At 43.9% G+C, this 23626-nt stretch overlaps 1 protein-coding gene across 3 annotated transcripts in view; it reads left to right on the top strand.

Moving 5' to 3' along the window:
- sh3rf1 (SH3 domain containing ring finger 1) overlaps positions 1–23626 on the top strand; it is a 182508-nt gene that overhangs the window by 149012 nt on the left and 9870 nt on the right. For 2 of the 3 annotated variants that reach the window (XM_080189485.1, XM_080189486.1), the window contains 5 exons: positions 12412–12545; positions 15018–15188; positions 19723–20000; positions 20913–20951; positions 21479–21825. In XM_080189485.1, the coding sequence (XP_080045611.1) occupies positions 12412–12545; positions 15018–15188; positions 19723–20000; positions 20913–20951; positions 21479–21825 (969 nt within the window). The remainder of the gene's footprint in view (positions 1–12411; positions 12546–15017; positions 15189–19722; positions 20001–20912; positions 20952–21478; positions 21826–23626) is intronic. The other variant, XM_080189487.1, reaches the window with a different exon arrangement.

Genomic DNA, 23626 nt, shown 5'->3' on the forward strand with positions numbered 1-23626 from the left:
GGCAACCAGGGGATTTTCACAATAACTTCATTGTAGTGTTAATGTAAGCCTACTTGTGACACTAATAAAAAAGCTTTAAACTTAAACTTATCCCTTAATGCCATTAAACTTAAATTTAAAACTTAAAGTCACTGGGACGTATGCACTGTGTCCTTGGAATTGCACTGGCACTGAAATACATATATTACATAATCAGCAAAGTACAGGCCATACTCGACCAGCTTGCACATTCAAAACAAAACTTCTACAGATAAATGTGATTCTGTACTTGGGCAGCACTTGCCAAACAATCCCAAGTGCACCAATAACTGTACTTAGCAACCTGTTAAAGATAATCGATCAGGTTCGTAACATGGCAGCACAGTGGTTAGCACTGTTGCTTCCCAGTGCCAGGGCCTGGATTCAACTTCAGCATTGGGTGACTGTCTGTTTACACTTTCTCCTGTGCCCGTGTTGGCTTCCTCTGGGTGCTCCGTTTTCCTCCCACAATCCAAAGATGTGCAGGTTAGGTGGATTGGCTGTGCTAAATTGCCCCTTATGCCCAAACGATGTGCAGTTTGAGTGGATTGGTCATGATCAATGTGTGGGGTTATGGAATGGGAGGGGCAGTGACCCAGGTAGAATGCTCTTTTAGAGAGTTGGCGTTGATTCGATGGGCCAAATGGCCGCCTTCTGCATGACAGGATTTCTATGGCTCATTTACAGTTGCGAGAAGCAACATTATTCATATGCAGGGACCTATTCTTACAAACAAAAGGAGTATGTTTAGGTCTTGCACCCTTTTCTGAATTACCCGGGAGCTTGTGGAGCCATTGCTTTCTCCATGACAATGCCTGAGCCAATCAGGGTCAACTTGCCAACCAGTCAGTCTCCTTTTCTCCTGTAGTAGAAATTCTGATTGTTTTCCATTGGGAATTCCCACATTTGTCCTGATGAGTGTAAGATGTTTCAGCTTCAGCACCAACGGTGGGATTTTCCTGCCATGCCCGCCCCAAAACCGGAAAACCCTGTCTAAGGTCAGCAACTTTGCATGGTTCCACTGCCCGCGACCCCGCCCGCCCCCTCAACCGGCTACGATTCCTGTGACGGATGGAACAGGAAAACTCCCCACCACCATTCTCTATTTTCAACTAAATTCAAGTTCTGTATCCCCAAGCAACTCTTCCTTTTCCTACATAGACTTTTCTCTTGCCCTCCAAAGATGGGCTTTCCATTTGCACTTAGCGGCAAGTCCACAGACTGCAACAAGTATATGGACTATACTTCATTTCAGCATGGTTCATGTAATTCAAGATTACATGACAGCACTTTCCAAACCCACGGCCACTTCCATCTCGAAGAACAAGGGCAGCAGATACCTGGGAACACCACCACCACCTGCAAGTTCCTCCCCACCTTCCCCCCACCCCCAAATTTTTTTTTCTCTTTGTCTCTCCTCACTGGCCTTTTATCCTCTCTGCCTTAAGGTATTCCAAACGATGTCTCTGCAAATGAGGCCCTGAGCTATTTATTTCACACCTCTTTCCTAAGCGATAGTTTTGAGTTTTGGCCTGAATTTAGATTACCATTGACTTGAAAAATTCAGCTAACCATGAACTACTGCCTTTGGAGTAGACAGAATGGAAAGTCTTGTGAACCAGCTGCCAGCACTCGCTGAAGAAGTAGGATAAATATTTAACCAGATTACATTCCTCTGTGTGTTCACAGTTAATGCTCCAGCTTTCTAATGATAAGCTGCAGTCAGCTGATCGACAAGGGCTCCCAGGTGTTTTTAACAAGCGTAGCATGATTAAAGGGTTACCTAATTAGACGCCAAGTATCCTGAGCTCTGTCAGCTTTACACATATATCATCGAGAAAAAGATTTTTCAGGATGATGCTAAATTGAAACCTTCTCGCTCATTGCCTGCCATAGTGTACGTGGGTAAATAGGACCGAAGTGTTGCAGCAATTTAAGAAGAAGATATACGACTGTGTTTGAAGTGACAGAATTTGCTGCTGCTCCTGGGAATTGTTGGGAGCGCAAGATTTAATTTGAATCACTTTCACAAATGTGTTTGAAGTGCCAGTGCACTAGTTTGTCTCAGTGACAACATCCTCCAACTTTGTGCCGGTTGTAGTGTGGAAGTTAGTTGCTGCTTTTATACATGGTGTTTATACAGCGTGGGGGTGGACAAGAGTGGTGGTGGGGTTATTAGAAATTCTTAGTGTTCACAGTCCCAGAGAGCGGCACTGTGGTTAGCACTGCTGCCTCACAGCGCCAGGGATCCTGGTTCAGTTCCCGGCTTGGGTCAATGTCTGTGACGAGCCTGCATGTTCTCCCTGTGACTGCAAGGGTTTCCTCCAGTTTCCTCTTACATTCCAAAAGACGTGTTGGTTAGGTGCGTTAGCCATGCTAAATTCTCCCTCAGTGTACCCAAACAGGTGCCGGTGTGTGGCGACTAGGGGATTTTCACAGTAACGTCACTGCAGTGTTAATGTAAGCCTACTTGTGACATTGATGGGTATAGAAGGATATGGGCCAAACGCGGGTAACTGGGACTAGCTTCATGGTTAAAAAAAAGGTTGCGTGGTCGAGTTGGGCCAGAGGGCCTGTTTCTATGTTGTAAACCTCTATGACTAATAAATTTTAAAAAGGCAGAAGGATTTGATTTTGCGTCTCACCTGAATGTCCTCTGTTCTTTTTTCCCACTCTTTGCCGCATCATTTTTGCTTAGCAAGTCATTTAGTAGTACAACAAGGAATAATGATGGGGATCCTTGGCTTGTAATGTTGCTCTGAAGTCTTTTTCTTAAAACCCCTCTTTTTTTTGAACCTCTTCCTAATTCCCTAAAAGGACAGGTGATTAGCAAAAGAAGGAAACATTTCTCTTTTCACAGCAAGTGCGTGTTATCTGGAATGTTGTGACTGGAAAGACCATCAGCGCAGATGCAGTTCTGTAGTTACTTTCAAAAGGGAATTGGATAAATTCTTGAAAGGGAAGAATGGGACAAGGCCATGGGGAAAGAGCAGAGGAGTGGGATTATTGAATAGCAATACCCAAGATGGGCCAGATCTGCTATATTGTCCCATGAGTCTGTTGTAAAACTATGGACCAAGTGAACAACATTTTGGATTTTATAAATAGAGACATTGACTGCAATTGCTAAGTGCCTTTAAATTTATACAAAACATTGAGTAGACCAGTTTGGGGCAACACAGTGGTCAGCACTGCTGTCTCACTGCGCCAGGGATTGGGTTCAATTCCAGCCTTGTGTCACTGTCTGCGTGGAGTTTGCACATTCTCCCCATGTCTGCGTGGGTTTCCTTCAGGTGCTCCGGTTTCCTCCCACAGCCCAAAAGATGCTCAGGTTAGGTGTATTGACCCGAACAGGCACCAGAATGTGACGACGAGGGGAATTTCACAATGACTTTGTTGCAGTGTTAATGTAAGCTTACTTGTGACTAATAAATAAACTTTAACTTTATAAAGTTTTGTGTGTTGTTTTAGCCATGGTGGCACAGTGGTTAGCACTGCTGCGTCACAGTGTCAAGGACCCGGGTTCAATTCCTGGCTTGGTGACTGTCTGTGCGGAGTCTGCACTTTCTCCCCATATCTGCATGAATTTCCTCCGGGTGCTCCAGTTTCCTCCCACAGTCTGAAAGACATGCTGGTTAGGTGCGTTGGCCATGCTAAATTCTCCCTCAGTGTAACTTGAACAGGTGCCATACAATGGCAGCTAAGGGATTTTCACAGTGACTTCAATGCGGTGTTAATGTAAGCGTACTTGTGACTAATAAATAAATAAACTTTGTAAAACCCAGTTAAACATGGATGTTGCAAGAGGCTATGTTGTATCCTTGTCAAACTTACATGTGGTCCGTAATGCACACAAGCCACACCCGTAAGCTTTTATTGTACACTTTTATTATGTTGACACAACAGGCGAGTACTGACAGCCAAAGTCACATGGCTGCAGAGGTGCACGTTGCTTGCTTGTTGTTGACACCCCTTGGTGCCAAGAATCCAACACTACAACCGAGTAAAGCTGGGTGCCAAAGATTACAGAACATTGTCAACACAAAAGCCGCCAAGTTGTGTGCAAGAATCTGGCACGTTACAACTGATCCTTCAACAAAGTGACTCTTTATCCAGTTACATAGGATTTCGCTTACGCAGGAACTTGTCCATTTGTGGATTTCACCAGTTTCTCAGTTCAGGCATCTTCCTATTTAGAACATTACTATCACGAGGCAACCCTGCTGAGGGCCAGTTGACAACGCAACTTGTTAAAAATATTCATTCATGTGATGTGTGCATTGCTGGCCGGGCCAGCATTTGTTGCCTATCCTTGAGGGTATTTTAGAGTTAACCACATGGCTCTGTATCTGGAGTCACATGTGGGTCAGCCCAGATAAGGAGGGCAGATTTCCTTCCCTAAAGGACATTAGTGATAGGTTTGTACGACAATCAACAATAGTTTTATGGTCAGCGTTAATTAGAATTTAATAAAAATCTAATTCCAGATTTTTATTAAATTCAGCTTTTACCATCTGCCATAGCAGAATTCAAACCTGGGACCCCAGATTCTCCGGATTACTAATCCAGCAGCAATACTACCATGCCACTGTCTAATGGCATTGTGGCTTCTTTCAGACAGTAGCACAGGGGTGATGTGGGTGATCAGAGCGAGAAGAGTGCAGTGTCAAGGGAGATCTTTTAACACAAAGAAAACCTGAATGCCCCTTTCAGGTTTTACAGGTAAGTTTCACTTGATGCTGGAGACCTGCCTGATCAGATTTATCTATCAGTTGACTTGCCAGAATGTGATTTCACAGAAACATTGAAGGTAGCAGGAGAAGGCCATTTGGCCCTTCGAGTCTGCTCCACCATTTATTACGATCATGGCTGATCATTCAACTTAAGTTTCTACTGCTGTCAAATTATGCAACAATGCAGAAAGGTGGGGGGTGGGGGAGTGATTAGAGAAAATAAATTGTTGCCGCTCTGTAAAATACCATCTCGGTCTCACAGCTTTTTAGTTTCTAGTTTGCTGGCATGAGAATAGAGAAAAAACTCACCCTCATTTCCGGACTGGTTTTGATCGCCTGAGGAAGTTGTAGTAAAGTTTTGCTGCGTATGTTTTCTTTATGCCTCTCCCAGAGGATTGAATAGCTGTGAGGCACTGTGTGGGATGAGAGGTAAAGGTGTTCAGTCATGATGCTCCAACCGTTATGATGTGGGACAGGTTTAATAGACCCAGTTGGTCTGTGCATGCCTGTTAATTTCATATGTTTGTCATCTGAATTTTTGCAATGTACGAAAGGTTGCAGTTGACACGTTAAGTGCCTTTTCTGGTGCTTCCTACAAGGCAATTTGGTGGTTTACGTGCACGCATTTATATTATTGTGTCAAGTTTCTCAGGAGTGTCAGTATTCAGAGCTGAAAGGGGGTGTGGGGGGGATATCTGTTTCTTAATCAGCAAGGGGTTTCATTAATCAACAACCATAACTGAACTATTCTCATTAAAAGAGCTTCATGTGGACAAAGTGGTGTGACAAAGGATTGCAGCTATTCATGAGTCACCATTATTCAGGTCTGATTGCTAAAGATTACTGACCCTCGTGATGGCACGACTTCAAAGCCTCCTGAACGTAAATAGAGGCATAGAAAGAGACAATGATCGTCCAGTCATTGTGATCTGTGTGTCAGGGCCTTTCACTCAGCTAAACATCAAAGGCTGCTGCCAGCTGGTGAATGGAGAGGTTTCATCCCAGTCTATATTGAGTGGGGAACATTGGAATTACAGTGTTCATTATGTTACAGTTTAAAGACGCATTTTTTTTGTTGCATTGAGTTTCATTTTACTCTTGTTAATAATGTTTATGTCAACAGGAATTATTGTGCAAATCTGAAATCCCTGCAATGATGGCATTGACTGATGAATGTTACACACAGCAATGTGTTGGCTACACTGCTCATTGTTCACTACTCACTGCTCACTACTAGACTGCTCACTGTTCTTTCATAGAATCCCCACAGTGCAGAAGGAGGCCGTTCGGCCCATGAAGTCTGCACTGACCACAATCCCATCCATGTTGTATTCCCATAACCCCACATATTTACCCTGCGAGTTCCCTTGACACTGTGGTCAATTTAGCATGGACAACCAACCCAATGCGCACATCTTTGGACTGTGGGAGGAAACCAGAGCACCCAAAGGAAACTCACGCAGACATGGGGAGAATGTGCAAACTCTGCACAGTGACCCGAGGCCGGAATTGAACCCGGGTCGCTGGTGCTGTGTGGCAGCAGTGCTATCCACTGTAACAGAGCACCCCACCCAGGACCTCCCACATACTATCACCATAACCCCATGTATTTACTCTGCTAATCCCCCCTAACCTACACCCCTTTGGATGCTAAGGGACAGTTTTGCATGGCCAATCCTGCTAACCTGCACATCTTTGAAGTGTGGGAGGAAACTGGAGCACCCGGAGGAAACCCACGCAGACACGGGGAGAATGTCTTTGTGGAATTTGCACAGTGACCCAAGGCCGGAATTAAACCCAGGTCTCTGGCGCTGTGAGGCAGCAGAGCTAACCATTATGCCACCTTGCTGCCCTGCTCACTACTATTACTCTGCTCATTGCTCACTACACTATTCACACTTACTACATTGCCTACAACTACTGCACTTCTCACTATTACACTGTTCACTACTGCTACATTGCTCACTAATGATACACTGCTCACTGTTTGTTCCCTGCTCACTGGGTTTAAGAAGATGAATTCAGTTTCTTTTTAAATAAAAGCTAGTATTAGTCGTAGTGAATTATCACTAAAAACCCAAGTGACTCGCTGACATCCTTCAGGGAAGGAAACCTGCTGAATTTACTCTGTTTGGCCAGATTGTGAGTCCAATTCCAATCCAATTTGCAAATGTTATACTGGCCTTTAAAAAATGGGAGGAAGATTAACCTGGCATCTGCAGAGCACTCAGCCTCATCTTGCTGATGAGGGAGTCTCTGGAGACAATAATCTGGGACAAAATTACTTGCCTTTGAGAAAAGTATGGGCTAATAAATTAAAGTCAGCATGCATTTGTTAAAGGCAATCCAATTTTGCTAATTTGATTGAGTTCTTTGATGAAGTAACAAAGTTAATGAGAGTAATGTGGTTGGTGTATATATAGACTTTCAAAAGACATTTAATGAAGTATCATAACAGACTTGTTAGCAAAATTAAAGCCCACGGAAATAAAAGGATAGTGACAGCAAAATTGGCTAAAAGGCAAAGAAGACAGCACTGGTGAACTATTTTTTCATAGTATGAAAGTTTATAGTGGCATTCCCAAGGGGTCCCACTGGTGATTTTAATACAAAGATTTAATGACTTTGTCTTAGATATACAGGGCTTAATTTCAAAGTTCACAAATGATATGCAACTCATAAGTGTGTACTGTATTCCTCTAGGAACTCCCTGACAGCACTGTGGATGTCCACATGGGCTACAGCAGTTCAAGGGGTGGTACAGTGATTAGCAATGCTGCCTCACAGTGCCAGGGACCAGGGTTCAATTCCAGCCTCGGGTGACTGTCTTGTGTGAAGTTTGCAGATTCTCCCCTGTGTCTGCGTGGGTTTCCTCTGGGTGCTGCGGTTTCTTTCCACAGTCCAGAGATGTGCGGGTTAGGTGGATTGCCCATGATAAATTGCCCCTTTATGTCAGGAGGATTAGAAGGGTAAATATGTGGAATGACAGGGATAGAATAGGACCTGGGTGGGATTGTTGTCAGTGTAGGATCGATGGGCCAAATGGCTTCCTTCTGCACTGTAGATTGATTAAGAAGGTGCCTCAACACCATCTTCCCGGGGGCAGTGCGGGATGTGCAATAAATGCTGCCCATGAATTAATAAAAAAAATTAAGTAACTGGTTAGGCCTCAGCTGAAGTATTGTGTCCAGTTCTGGGCACCGCATTTTAGGAAGCATGTCAAAGCCTTGGAGTGGGTGCAGAGAAAACTCACAGGACACGGGGGCCACTCATTTAAGTCAGAGTTGAGGAGAATTTATTTTTCTCTTCCCTTTAAAGATTCCTTTGTATAGCATCTCTGCTGCAATCTATTTGCTTGCATGTTGGAGCTGCAGCAAAAGCTACACCTTCTCAATGGGAGCCACCGCAGTTTTGGAAATTGCAGCAGCCAAGCCGTCAACAAGGAAATCCTTGGCAAAACTTATCATCTTGTCGGCCGCCGTTTCTTGCTCTTTTTAAGAGGTTGCTAAGTCTTTGGAATTCCTTTCCTCAAAAGGCAGTGGAAGCAGAGTCTTTGAATGTTTTTAAGGCAGAGTTAGATAGATCCTTGACAAACGAGGGGGTAAAAGTTTATCAGGGTTAAGCAGGAGAGGTTGCAATCAGAGTGGGCCATGATCTTGTTGAATGACGGAGCAGGCTCAATGGGCTGAGGGGCTTACTCCTAATTCCTATGTTCCTGTATCTATACCTGTCCACATTCTGTTGCCTTGTTTTGGGTTACTGAACTGTCAGCTAGGAACTTGAGAGGCTCCTTTTAAGGCACTGTGGCGGTAAAAATTAGCTGGATACATATGTGCCTCTCCATTATTGGGCAGCATGGTGGCGCAGTGGTTAGCACTGCTGCCTCACAGCACCAGGGACCCGGGTTCAATTCCAGCCTTGGATCACTGCTTGTGTGGAGTTTGCATGTTCTCCCTGTCTCCGTGTGGGTTTCCTCCAGGTGCTCCAGTTTCCTCTCTCAGTCCAAAGATTGGTGGGTTAGATTGGTTGGCCATGATCAATAGCCCCTTAGTGTCAGGGGGACATAGCAGGATAAACATGTGGGGTTACAGGAATAGGGCCTGGGTGGGATTGTGATTGGTGCAGACTTGATGGGCTGAATGGCCTCCTTCTGCACTGTAGGAATTCTTTGAAGAAGAAAGGCACTGATGGCTTCTCTTGAGATTTCCATGGGAAGAGGAAAGAATGGAAGATATTTTATTTACTCTCTCCATTATACTTTATACAGTCTGTAAGACAGTCTTATATTTGGAAGTTTAACATAAGAATTTGTAGCTTTCTGCTGATATGCTGTTGCATTTGCTAAAAGCTTGGATTTTAAACAGTGTTATGACTGAAATAGGATGTGACCTAAATGACCAGTGTAGCGATGGTTTTCAGGCTCATTAAAATTGCATGTAAAGCTCTTTTAGAGGAGAATGCGTCAAAGGATATTTATTTTTAATCTTGTGCTGCAATGTTCGAATAAAGGGGTTGTAGTAGAGTACCAGCTAATCCATCTCGACAACTTGAACACATTTCAGCAGACTGGTGTCCAACAGTTTACTGCAATGTTCTGTTGTATTCTTAAAAGATTGTATTGGAGTGTAGCCTACTTTTTAAACTTCCTTCAGTAATTTGCACTTAACAAAACTTCCTGTGTGCAAATTAAGCTCTCATTCTCCCCGTGTCTGCGTGGGTTTCCTCCGGGAGCTCCAGTTTCTTCCCACACTCCAAAGATTTGCGGGTTAGGTGGATTGGCCATGCTAAATTGCTCCTTGGTGTCAGAGGGATTAGCAGGGTAAATATGTGAGGTTACAGAATTGAGATTGGGTGGGATTGTTGTCGGTGCAGGCTCGATGGGCCGAATGGCTGTAGGGATTCTATGATTCCTTCTGTGACAGTGGTTGCCTTTTGATTAGTTGCGAGAACATTCAACATCCATGTCTTGTGCATGAAGATGAGCACATGGTAATGCCAACAATTGAAAATGGCCAGAGAAGAGACAGGTGATCGATTGAATGTGTCTCATCCTGGTATGACTTAAAACTTTCACCTATCAACATGCAAGGTAAATGATGTAGTGGTTAATGTCACCTAACTAGAAATCTGGATGCCCAAACTAATGTTCCCACGGGTTCAAATCCCACCACAGCAGGTGAATTGAAAGCTAGTCTCAATTTTTTTTGTGGTCACCATTATCTATCACTATCAGCAATTTTCGTAACTACCCTTCTGGTTCACTAATTTCCTTTAGGGAAGGAAACCTGCCGTCCTTACCTGGTCTAGGAGAATCTAGATCCACGGCATCACTGTTTAAAATTAAGTGGTCATCCATTTAAAACAGAGATGAGGCGAAATATTTTCTCTGAGGGTCGTGATTCTTTGGGGCTGTCTTCCTGAAAAGGTTAGGAACATAAGAACTCTGAGCAGGAGTAGGCCATCTGGCCCCTTGAGCCTGCTGTGCATTCAATAAGATCATGGCTGATCTTTTCATGGACTCACCTCACTTACCTGCCTGCTCACCATAACCTTTAATTCCTTTACTATTCAAAAATCTATCTTTGCCTTTAAAACATTCAACTAGGTAACCTCGATGCTTCACTGGGCAGAAATTCCACAGATACACAATCCTTTAGGTGACGAAGTTCCTCCTCAACTCGGTCGTAAATCTGCTCCCCCTTATTTTAGGCTATGGCTCCCTATTTCCAGTTTCACCCACCAGTGGAAACAACCTCTCTGTTTCTTTCTTATCTATTCCCTTCATAATCTTATATGTTTCTGTACAGTCCAAACAGGGTGTGAGAGCAGAGGCTTTGAATATTTTAAAGGCAAAAGCAGATGGAATCTTGTTGAGCAAGGGTCTGAATGGTCTACTCCTGCTCTTTGTTGATTGGTTGATATGTACATGTGACTCCAGACCCACAGCAATATGGTTGACTCTTAACTGCGCACTGAAATATCCTAGCAAACCACTCAGTTCAATGGCAATGATGGATTGGCAAGTTGTCAGTGATGTCCACTTCCCATGAAGCATTTTTTTTAAAAATCCAATCTCAGCTCGCCACCATTAATCCCACTCCCTGCTCCCCACAACTGAACATTGCACAAATCCTGAGAGAGGTGAAGGAAACCAGAGAATGATAATTAAGCCAATTTAGGGTTCTGAGAATATGAAATAGCGCAGGGGCAATGAGCCGATTAGTGGCCCCCTGTGTTGTAAAATGTCTGCAATTTTAAGAAGGAAAGACAAAGACTAAACTGGTTTATACAGTCTATTCCACCCTATTATGACTGTAAAACACTCGATCACAGCACTTGATCCCTTTTTTCTCCCATCATATACATGCACATGCAAGCACATGTCCAAAATTTCTGGCCACCTTAGTATTAAACCTACAAAGAAGGAGCAGGAAAAGACCTGAAATTAAAACCAGAAAATGTTGGTAAAACTTAGCAGGTCTGGCAGACACTGTGGAGTGAGAAACAGAACTAATGTTTTGAGTCCTGTATGCCTCTGCATCAGAACACAAAGAGGTTCTGAAGAAGAATCATTTGGACTTGATACATTAGCTCTGCTTCTCTCTCTACAGATGCCACCAGACCTGTTGAGTTATTCCAACATTTCCTATTATTAATTTCATCACGTCCATCATCCGCAGTATTTTGCTTTTGTGCCAGGAAAGGCTCGTTGGTTCATCCAGCCTATCCCATCAAAATGCAATTTGCTTCTTATCCAGTTCCTGCTGGTTTTTCTTGAAAAGAGAAGGCCACCAAAGTAACACAAGAGGTGTTAAAAATTATGAAAGGGAAATGTTAGGGTCGACGTAGAGCAGATGTTTCCAAAACTGGATGTCATAAATATCAGGCGTGCGTCAACAAATCAGGAATTGTGGATTGACTGTGGAACCACCAGATATTGAAAAGCATAAATGCCGGCTGCACGGTGGTTAGCACCACAGCCTCACAGCGCCAGGGACCTGAGTTCAGTTCTCGACTTGGGTCGCTGTCTGTGCATAGTTTGCACATTCTCCCCATGTCTGCATGGGTTTCCTCCAGGTTCTCCAGTTTCCTCCCACAGTCCAAAAGACGTGATGGTTAGATGCATTGACCTGAACAGGTGCCAGAATGTGGTGACGAGGAGAATTCCACAGTAACTTCATTGCAGTGTTAATGTAAGCCTTACTTGTGACTAATAAATAAACTTCAGTTTGCATGTTCTCCCAGTGCCTACTAGGGTTTCCTCTGGATACTCTGGTTTCCTCCCACAGTCCAAAGATGTGGATTGGTCATGCTGAATTGCCTCCTTGCAACCAAAGATGTGTAGGTTAGGGGGATTAGCGGGATAAATGTGTGGGGTTACGGGGAGAGGGCAGGCATGGTAAGATGCTCTGTTAGCTGAATAACCTCCTTATGCACTGTCAGGATTCTGTGATTCTATGAAATGCATGCAAGGGGAAGCTAGATAAGTACATGTGGGAGAAAAGAATGGAAGTATATTCCTAAAGTGAAATAAAAGTAGAAGAGGGTTCGAGTCAAGTAAGAATGCTGGTATATAGAGGTTGCATTGAATAACCTGTTCCTGTGCTGTATGTGCTATCTCTGTGCACTGCCCTGACACAATGCCTTTGTGTTTCTGCAGGAAAATCACCCACCACCTCCGCCACCACCTCCTTCGAATGCTGTAGTTACCACCTCTGCTTCTAGTACTCCAAGGCCGACGTTGGGACCAGCTGACCAGGTGGCACATCCAAGGCCTCAAGTGCGGCCAAATATGTACGTAACAGAACTAGATATATGAGAAATGAATCCAATTTATTTATAGATTGGATCAAGTTAGAATAGGACGACCTTGAAATTTAGTTTTATTTCCTTGCTGCTTTTCCTCACCATCCATCTACAGAGCTGAAGGAAATTTCAGACCAAGGCTTCTTACCCGTAGCTGCTGTTGTGTTATTGTCCTTCACATTTCCATTCTACAGTGTGCTCCCTCATTATCTTCGCCCCTGTTTGTAAACAATATATCTCAAAACCAATTTGACAATTTCAATGAAACTTGGTACTCTCAGAGGGCAGGTATGGCCCAAGGAAGAATGGAATAGTCTTGGACGAAGATGTGGATCCGAATCCTGGAATTTTTAATGTACCCATTAAATTAGGGGGATAGAACGGATATGACTTTTTTTTTGAAAGATCATGGGTTGTTTTAGAATGTTGTAGATCGTCTCAACTGCTGTGGCGGAATTTGTCAAAGGTGCCAAAATGTGAGCAGAGTTTTCAGAGCAGTTTGTTGGACAGTTAATTGGCCTGAAGCCTTCTCAGTGAAGTGGACTCTCTTAATAAAAAGAGTTCTTTCTCAGCTCAGCATCAGACAGGCAGGGAAAAGTCTCAAGGAAGAACTGTGAAATTATAGTGATGTTGAGTTAACAAGCTTTGCGGACGTACTGCACTCTGCTGACTCTCTTGTTTAAACTAATTGTAGCACATTTCTTGTTGAATTAGCAGGAGCCACTTGCAATACATAACATCTACAGCATAGAAGTGAGCCACCCAGCCCAACTGGTCTTTATTGGTCTTTATGCTCTACATGAGGTTCCTCTCACCCCCTACCTCACTTCAGTCTCACCTCACCTAATCTGCATCCTCTTCTATACCTTTCTTCCTCATGTACTTAGAAATAGAACATAGAACTGGCCCCATGATGTTATGTCAATCATGATGCCAAATTAACCTAATGCCTTTTGCCTCGCCTTGGTCCATATCCCTCTATTCTTTGTATCTATACTATTTGCCTCAACTACTTTCTAACCAGTCTGAGTGAATAGAATTCTCCTGAATTCCTTATTGGATTTATTAATGACTACCTCTTACTTAAGGTCCTTAATTTTGGACTCTTTTCTAAGTGGGAACGTTGTTTCCTTTCTACCCTGTCTATCCTTTTTTGAAATTTTGCATATTTCTTTCGGATCACAACTTGGGCTTTTCTTTCCAAAGATGTCCCGTATGTAATTTCAGCAAATATCTTCACCCCCCACTGCTTACCTGCTGGCTTCTTAATTATGGCACACCAACATTCCATAACCTGCACCAGAATTGAAATGTTTCTTTAAGTTTTAGTTTATTTATTAGCGTCACAAGTATGCTTACATTAACACTGTTATGAAGTTACTGTGAAAATCCTCTAGTCGCCACACCCTGGCATCTGGGTACACTGAGAGAGAATTTAGCACGGCCAATGCACCTGATCAGCACAGTGGGAGGAAACCGGAGCACCTGGAGGAAAGACACGGAGAGAACGTGCAGACTCTGCACAGACAGTGACCCAAGCCGGGAATCGAACCCGAGTCCCTGGCGCTGTGAGGCAACAGTGTTTGCCACCATGCCGCCCCCATTTGGGTTAACACAAAACATTACACATGCTCATATGTGCTTCAATCTATGAGGAAGTTAGATGTCTATGAATGAGTTTTGGAAAAGAGAAACTGCAAATGGAATTTTACATATTTTAGTGTTTACCAATACATTGGATTCATCCAATATCTTGTAATTGCTTTATTTACTTGTACTGCCTACAGTGAGTCAAGATGCATTTTGCAAGAACAGCAGTCATTTGCCTTCTGATGCACAGTGTAGTATGGTGCTGTTTAAATTGTAGACCTGCCTCTCCTTCAGGCCGCAATGTAATTTCTCCACATTCCTCAGATGAACCCACTAATTATAGGACAGACTGGAATTCTCCCTCTGATTTACGACTATGCAGTATAGTCTTGTATAGACTATAGTCTATACATGAATGATGGGGGATCTCGTAGAAACTTATAAAATTCTAACAGGACTAGACAGGATAGGTGCAGGGAAGATGTTCCGGATGGTGGGGGAGTCCAAAACAAGGAGTCACAGTCCAAGGATTTGAGGCAGACTATTAGGATGGAGATGAGGAGCCATTTCTTCACCCAAAGAGTGGTGAGCCTGTGGAATTCATTACCACAGAAAGTAGTTGATGCCAAACATTGAATGTTTTCAGGAGGCAGCTAGAAGTAGCACTTGGGGCAAATGGGATCAAAGGTTATGGGGAGAAAGCAGGATTAGGCTATTGAGTTGGATGCTCAGCCATGATTATGATGGATGGCAGAGCAGGCTTGAAGAGCCAAATGGCCTCCTCCTGCTCCTATCTTCTATGTTTATCCAGCCAGGGCTAACATGCCTCTTTGGGCTGATAAGTTTCTCATATTCTATCCTTGTCTTTAGGTATGTTGCTTTGTATCCCTACGCTCCTCGCAAAGAGGATGAGCTGGAGTTGCGAAAAGGTGAGATATTCCTTGTGCTTGAGCGTTGTCAGGATGGATGGTTCAAGGGAACATCAATGCACACAGGCAAAATCGGTGTTTTTCCTGGGAATTATATGGCTCCTGTAACCAGGTCAGTAAGTCAATTCTCTGAAACTAATTCAAAGCGTTATGTTACTTTGCACCACTGTACTCCTGCATCTTTTTTTTTTAATTCATTCGTGGGACATGGGCATCGCTGGCCAGCATTTGTTGCCCATCCCTAGTTAACCTTGTGAGGGTGGTGGTGAGCTGTCTTCTTGAATCGCTCCAGTCCATGTGCTGTGGGTTGACCCACAGTGCTGATAGGGAGGGAATTCCAGGATTTTGACCCAGCAATTGCGAAGGAACGGTGATATATTTCCAAGTCAGGATGGTGAGTGGCTTGGAGGGGAACTTACAGGTGGTAGTGTTCCCGTGTATCTGGTGCCCTTGTCCTTGTAGCAGCCGTGTTACAAGATTAATCATCCTGAGAACATCCGTTTAAATTGCAGCCATTTGATCATAGATCATAGAACATTACAGCGCAGAACAGGCCCTTCGGCCAACGATGTTGCGCCGACCAGTTTTTAATAAAAAAAAACACTGACCCACTAATCTAAACCAATCCCTTTTCGTCCATAAACCTATCCACAGATCTCTTAAACGCCCCCAAACTAGGCGCATTTACAACCGCAGCAGGCAGGGCATTCCAATCCCTCACCACCCTCTGGGTAAAGAACCTACCCCTGACATCCGTCCTATAACTACCACCCCTTAATTTAAAGCCATGCCCCCTCGTGCTAGCATTCTCCATCCGAGGAAAAAGGCTATCACTATCCACCCTATCTAAACCTCTAATCATCTTATATGTTTCAATAAGATCCCCTCTTAGCCTCCTTCTTTCCAGCGAAAACAACCCCAAATCCCTCAGTCTCTCCTCATATGACCTCCCCTCCAGACCAGGCAACATCCTGGTAAACCTCCTCTGCACCCTCTCCAAAGCCTCCACGTCCTTCCTGTAATGTGGGGACCAGAACTGCACACAGTACTCCAAGTGCGGCCGCACCAGAGTTGTGTACAGTTGCAACATGACGCTGCGACTCCTAAATTCAATCCCCCTACCAATAAACGCCAAGACACCGTATGCCTTCTTAACTACCTTATCTACTTGATTCCCAACTTTCAGGGAAATTTTGGGAAATTTGAATTTAGTTTAATAAATTAAAATTTTGGAAAATAAAAAACTGGCCTCGTTCACAAGTGGCTAGGATGAGGCTGTCAGTTTGCCAGTGACAATCCATTGAATTCACTGAAGCCCTTGAGAGAAGGAAATCTGCCATCCTACTTCAATCAGGCCTGTGTTCTGACTCCAGTTCCACACCAGTGTGGTTGACTCTCAACTGACCCCTGAATTGGCTTAGTTATATATAAAAAAAAGCATTGCAAAGAATACTAGGACCGCATGGACTGTAGAAGTTAAAAGTTTATTAGTCACAAGTAGGCTACATTAACACTGCAATGAAGTTACTGTGAAAATCCCCCAGTCGCCACACTCTGCGTCTGTTCGATTCAGTGCACCTAAACAGCATGTCTTTTAGATGGTGGGATGAAACTGGAGCACCCGGAGAAAACCCACGCAGACACAGGGTGAATGTACAAACTCCATACAGACAATGACCCAAGCTGGGAATTGAACCTGGCACTGTGTCACCGTGCCACCTTCACAATACAGTGTTCTCACGCCGGCTGGTATTGCCTACACCCCGCAAAGGGATAAAACAAAACTTGCATTCTGATAGCGTAGTGAATTCGAGGACACACTTCATTTTTAATATAACAATAGGGCTGTTAGAACAAGAGGCTGCTCCAAAGAAGTCCCATTGAACTCGAAAGGTTAACTCTGTTCCTCTCTCCACAGATAGTGCCAAACTGACTGAGTTTTTCCTGCACCTTCTGTTTCGTTACTGGTGTTGCAGGATAGTGCTGAGATTGTGGAATTCGCTACCATGATGTGAAATTAAAATACTGCAGATATTGGAATCTGAAACAAAAACAGAGAATGCTGGAGAAACTCAACAGATCTGACAGCATTTGTAGAGAGAGAATAGAGCCAACGTTTCGAGTCAGGATGATTCAAAACGTTGGCCCTATTCTCTTTCCACAGTTGCTGTCAGACCTGCTGTTTCTCTCCAGCATTTTCTGTTTAAGTTACCATGGTAGATTGACATGAATAACAGTGGGAAGTGGCTTAGGTGGAGCATAAACATGGACTGGTTGGGTTGATTGGTCTGTTTCTATGCCATATATCTGATGTAATGCTATATAATTTATGCGTGTTATTCGGAAGTATAATTCTGGCTGCAGCATTGGAATTTCTTGCAATGCAGAAAGAAGGCTGAAAGATGTAATACTTGGCACTGCCGTGTTACCGCAGACAGAAGGGTGTAATTGCAGTATGACATGTTTGTATAAGTGGTTTCCATTTTAAATGTGGATGTTGGAACTTATGACGAAAAAGGTTGTCAACCAGAAAAGACATTTTATGTACTGTGTATACTTAAGGATTTCCTTAACCTCAGATGGGTTGTTACCCGAGAGTCAAGTTTTAAGTCTATAGTACCTCATCATTGTTAAAATGTAACCTGAACTAGTAGTCCCTTACTTAAACTCACACCATTACTTAAAGCAGAAATGATTAAATTGATAAGTTCAGTCTGCTGAAAATATTAACTTACTTTTAGTCGCAGATTCAAATTATGTCTTTGCATTTCAAATGATCTTTGCAAAATGATTTTCTTTGACCAGATGATATTCGATTCTTTGAGCATATTGTTGTGTCCAAAAGCCATGATTTTAAAATTCTCATCCTGACACTCAGATCACCCCCTCCCTATTCTCTGTAAACTCCTTCACCCCTGCAACTTCCTGAGAATTCTGCATCCCTCCAGTTCAAAGCTCCTGTGCTCCAAACCCCCTTTGCTCCATCATTGATGGGTGTGCCTTTAGCCACCTCCGCTTTTAGATGGGAATTCCCTCGCTAAACCTCTCAGCTCTCTTTACTGAGGCGACATGGTGACATAGTGGTTAGCATTGCCGCCTCGCAACACCAGGAACCCCTGGGTTCAATTCCTGGCTTGGGTCACTGTGTGGAGTTTGTACGTTCTCCCCGCATCTGCATGGGTTTCCACTGGATGCTCCAGTTTCCTCCCAGAGTCCAGAGATGTGCGGGTTAAGTTACAGAGTCATAGAGGTTTACAGCATGGAAACAGGCTCTTTGCACCAACTTGTCCATGCCGCCCTTTTTAAAACCTCTAAGCTAATCCCAATTGCCCGCATTTGGCCCATATCCCTTTATACACATCATACCCATGTAACTATCTAAATGCTTTTTAAAAGATAAAATTGTACCCCCTTCTACTACTACCTCTGGCAGCTTGTTCCAGACACACACCACACTCTGAGTGAAAAAATTGCCCCTCTGGACACTTGTGACTTTCTCCTCTCTCACCTTAAACCTATGCCTTCTAGTTTTAAACTCCCCTACCTTTGGAAAAAGATATTGACTATCTATCTTGTCTATGCCCCTCATTATTTTATAGACCTCTATAAGGTCATCCCTTAGCCTCCTATGTTGCAGAGAAAAAAGTCCCAGTCTATTCAGCCTCTCCTTATAACTCAATCTATCAAGTCCCAGTAGCATCCTAGTAAATCTTTTCTGCACTCTTTCTAGTTTTAATAATATTCTTTCAATAATAGGGTGACCAGAATTGCACACAGCATTCCAAGTGTGGCCTTACCAATGTATTATACAGCTTCAACAAGACGTCCCAACTCCTTTATTCAGTGTTCTGACCGATGAAACCAAGCATGCCAAATGCCTTCTTCACCACTCTCTCCACTTATGACTCCACTTTAAAGGAGCTATAAACATATATCCCTAGATCTCTTTATTCTATAGCTCTTTCCAACGCCCTACCATTAACTGAGTAAGACCTGCCCTGGTTCAATCTACCAAAATGCATCACCTAATAAATAGCCCCTGGTCCTGAGATGGACGAAGCTTTAATTGTCAAGATTGTGCTTGGTGAACGGCAACATCATTGGTCACCAATGGGAGAAGGTGCTAGCAGCTGCATAGAAGTATCAGAATGTGTGAATAGAAGAATAAAGGTCAGTACTCAGTGAAAGCAAAATTTAAGAGCAAGTGACAGATGGCCCAGTGAGGAGGGGGGAATGGGGGGATTAAGTTTGAACTAAACTGTGGCTAACGAGGAGATTTTAATGCACCAAGTGTAAATCAATTAGCCAGGACAGATATAGGCCAAATGCAGGCAATTGGGACTAGTTTACTAGTAAAAACTGGGCGCCATGAACAAGTTGGGCCGAAGGGCTTTTTTCCATGGTGTAAACCTCGATGACTTGTTTGTAGGATCCTTCATTGGTGAAAAGGGAAACTTCATATTCAGCCTGATGAAAGATTGCACTGAAAGATTAGCTCTGTTCCTCTCTCCACAGATGCTTCCAGACCTGCTGAATACTTACATTGTTTACCGGTTTCATTTCAGATTCCCAGCATCTGCTGTATTTTCCCCTTGTTCAGATTCAGCCTGTTATCCCTCATCCTTGCAATTTTAAATTATTTTCAGGGCACCTTCTGCAACAGGGCAGCCAAAGTTGCCGGTGGTAGTGACAGCACAGGTTGGGCGAGGAGTGACTGCAGTTGTGCCTTTACCAGTGGTGACACCTCAGCCCAAAGCTCCTGGAAACGGCCTGGACTTCAGTCGACCAATTAGTCCAACCCCACCCATCCCCACCGCAGTGATTTCAGCAGCACATGTACAGGCGACCAACCCACAGGCCAAGGTTCTGATGCACATGACAGGCCAGATGACGGTCAACCAGGCTCGCAATGCTGTCCGGACAGGTGAGTCTGGTGTGCCAGTGACGTTGCCGTTTGTAAGCGTAATCTTACTCAGACCGTTGATCCCGGCGCGTTTGGTAGCAAAGCAAGAGCCACCGTGTCATAGAATTCCTACAGTGCTGAAAGAGGCCATTCGGCCCATTAAGCCTGCACCAACCACAATCCTACCCAGGCCCAATCCCCCATAACTCCATGAGTTACCCTGCTAATCCCCCTGACACCAAGGGGCAATTTAACATGGCCAATCCACCTAACCTGCACATCTTTGGAGTGTGGGAGGAAATCAGAGCACCCAGAAGAAACCCACACAGACGCGGGAGACTGTGAAAACTTCACACAGACAGTCACCCCGAGGCCGGAATTGAACCCAGGACCCTGGCGCTGTGAAGCAGCAGTGCTAACTGCGCCAGCGTGCTGTATGCCTTCCTCGTGTTGTTTGCCTATTCTTTGCTCTGATGTTTTGAGACCTCCAGAGGAAGCGATGTCCGCTTTTCCACCTGAAATACACACTCCCTCTTATTGGATCAATGTCTTTCCCAGTGTACATTCCATGGTCTGCTGACCTCCTTCCCTTGCCCAGCACCTGCCCTGACTGGCTTCTTAGAGGCCTGAGCTCAGCCCCTGTTAAGATTTCCACAACAATACTTCCTGTCTTAGTTTTGAATCTAAGCTCCTGTAATTGGTTCACATTTTCTGCATCAGAGTACCCACTGTAAGCCTGGGAACACAAGGAGGGACAGGCAGAGGCCGTTCAGGGGTCCAAACCTGTTCCACTGTTCACTGGGATCAAGGCTGATCTTTATCTTAACTCCGTCTCTCTACATTGCTCCATATCCCTAATACCCTTATCTAACAAAAAGCCTTATCAGTGTTCCAAAGACAGCCATCCTTAATAGCCTTAATCTCGCATTCCAGATTCCCGCAACCTTTTGTGTGAAGAGATCACCCCTGAAGGTACTAGCTTTCTAATGTTAAGCTTATACCTGCTCATTCTGACCTCCTCAGCAAAGTACATAGCTTCTATCTACCCTGTCTTTCTTTGTATTTGCTGGCTTGACGTTCTGTTGCTTGATACCAGCCAGTGAACTTTCCTCCAGTTGTGTTTTTGCTTGGAGCTTTTATCATAGAATCATACAACGTAGAAGAATAGGTAGCCAATCCTTCCCACTCCCCTGCTCTTCCCAATAGCTCTGCATTATTTTCCTTTCAGTCTATATCTCTTTTGAAGTTGGAGATATTTCCATCACTCTTTCCGATAGTGCATTCCGAACCATAACTCATTGCATATTAAAAAAATTGCCAATTACCTAGACTCTGTGTTACTGACCTTCTTACCAATGAAAACAGTTTGTCCTTAGACAGTCTATCAAATCCTCCATAATTTTCAGCATTTTTGTTAAATGCTTACTGTGCTGTAAGGAGAATCTATGGCTTTGTAATTCAGTAATGTTTAAACAATTAAACCTCTTTTCACCCGACAGCTGCTGCCCAGGGCCAGGAAAGACCGACTGCAGCAGTGACCCCCATACAAGCCCACAACCCTGCTTCCCCCATCCCGGCGACGACAGTGGCTCCTCAGCAAGTAGTGTCCTTGCCACACCCACAGCAAGCTGTCGCCCCTTTTACCGTTGTCACCGTTCCCGCGGCAGCGAGGCCGGGCGCTGCTCTAACCTCCGCCATCGCCGCCATAACCCCTCCAAACATCAGCGCCACATCTTTGGAGGGGGAGCCGACAGGCATCGCGGCCTGCGTTGCTCCTGCAGCACCTGCCATCCCGCCCGTGACAGCTTCAGCTGCGAATAAATTTGAGAAGGAGAGCAGAGAGAAGGTGAGAGGTGTTTTTCTTCACTTTGTGAGAAAAGTGGATCAGTGCACAGCACACATGTCTCTTGAACTCAGACTTGTTGGTTCAAACCGCACTCTAGAGACTCGAGTACAAAAATCACGGCTGCTACTTCAGGGCCGTCCCAAGGGATGCTACCCTGTCAGACCTGCCATCTTTTGGATTAAATGTTAAACTGAGGCCTCATCTTTCATCTCAGTGGACATGGAGCTGTGAGGCAGCAGTGCTAACCACTGTGGCACCATGCTGCCCCTGTTTCCTGTTTCAGTTAGGGGCCGTCTCAAAGAAGTACAGGCTTTGAACCTCCTAGCTTGCAAGTGGTAGATTTCAACACAAAAATGATGATGTTCAAGGCAATTGTGGGCATAATGGATCAAGTGAAGGAATGAAAGCTGGGTCCAGAGGACAAGTAAATGTTAGAAGTGTAATAGCAAAAGAGGAAGGAAGCTTGGCAAGGAGGAGAGGAATGTTGTGGTCCAAGGATATGATGGATCGAGGTTGGCTGACCTTGGTTCAGACCATCCTTCTGGCTGTGCATCTTGTGTTCCTAACATGAGAACGCCTTGTCAGGGATTAATTCATTATCTCAGCTCCTTTGCCTCATTGGTAAACATCAGTTGATCTGAAGAGGAGGTGTTTTCTTTGAGACGTGTTATTTGACTGGAGTGGTGGAGGGAACCACTAATTTCCACAGCAAAATAATGGTCACCTGTAAACTTAAATTGGCATCCTCATTGGAAGCATATTGTTCTCATAATTATTTCCTGTTGGAGTGTTTTCAGAGACTATGTATTCCATTGGCTTTCAAGTGAGGGATTCCCCTTCTTAATTACAGCTCAGCTAACACAAAGACTCATGGAGACAATATTCTGATAAAAGACATTTCTTTATTTTCCAAGCTTGGTCAATGTACGAAGAAGAGAGATTTAGGGGAGTTCCATACCTACTCTGAGATTACATCACTCTCAGTACTACAATTATACTATTTTTGAAAGCCATGTGCCCACCCCTTACTTGCCCCAGCTGGCTGTTAGCCAATCATTATTCATATAGATTATTTACCTTAGCTAATAACATTTATCCTCTGACAGCATGGGACTACATGATCAATTCATGGGCCTTTCTCACAGTCTGATACTTTCCAGATCATATACCAACTGACTCAAGAATACCTTCTTCCCTGATATCATCAGACTTTTGAATGGACCTACTTCGCACTAAGTTGATCTTTCTCTACACCCCAGCTATGACTGTGACACTACATTTTGCACCCTCTCCTTTCCTTCTCTATGAACGGTATGCTTTTCCTGGATAGTGCGCAAGAAACAATGCTCATCACAAATACTTATCTGGTGCAATGTATATCCTATTAGGATTTTTGGCCCTTGATAAGAGTTGCTCTTCCCTTTTCTCAGCAGCCGCATTGTTCCAAGGAATGTGGTTCTTTTTACTTAACTATGTCCCGTTGTGCCTTACAAGCATTGTGTTATTATCTAAGATATATGCTTTTAATACAGAATATGTTTTCAAAAATACGTATCTAAATTTTCTGACGGTGGTTATAGGTGTCCTTATGCAAACAGTATTTTTCAGGCACTTTGTAACTTCTCAATAATAATTGTAACTTCTTTATACTCTGTTCACTCTGATCTAATCAACCCTGATCTGTTAGTTTTTTAACCCAAATTATTCTAAATTCTTTCTTAAATTTCTGAAATGTGAAAACTGAGTACGCTGAATAATAACTGAGTTGTAGTGCCCCGAAGCTGCAGTCTTACCCCAACTG

This window comes from Carcharhinus amblyrhynchos, chromosome 5 (assembly GCF_965287045.1).
Source record: "Carcharhinus amblyrhynchos chromosome 5, sCarAmb.v2.hapA, whole genome shotgun sequence".
Classification (NCBI taxonomy): domain Eukaryota; kingdom Metazoa; phylum Chordata; class Chondrichthyes; order Carcharhiniformes; family Carcharhinidae; genus Carcharhinus; species Carcharhinus amblyrhynchos.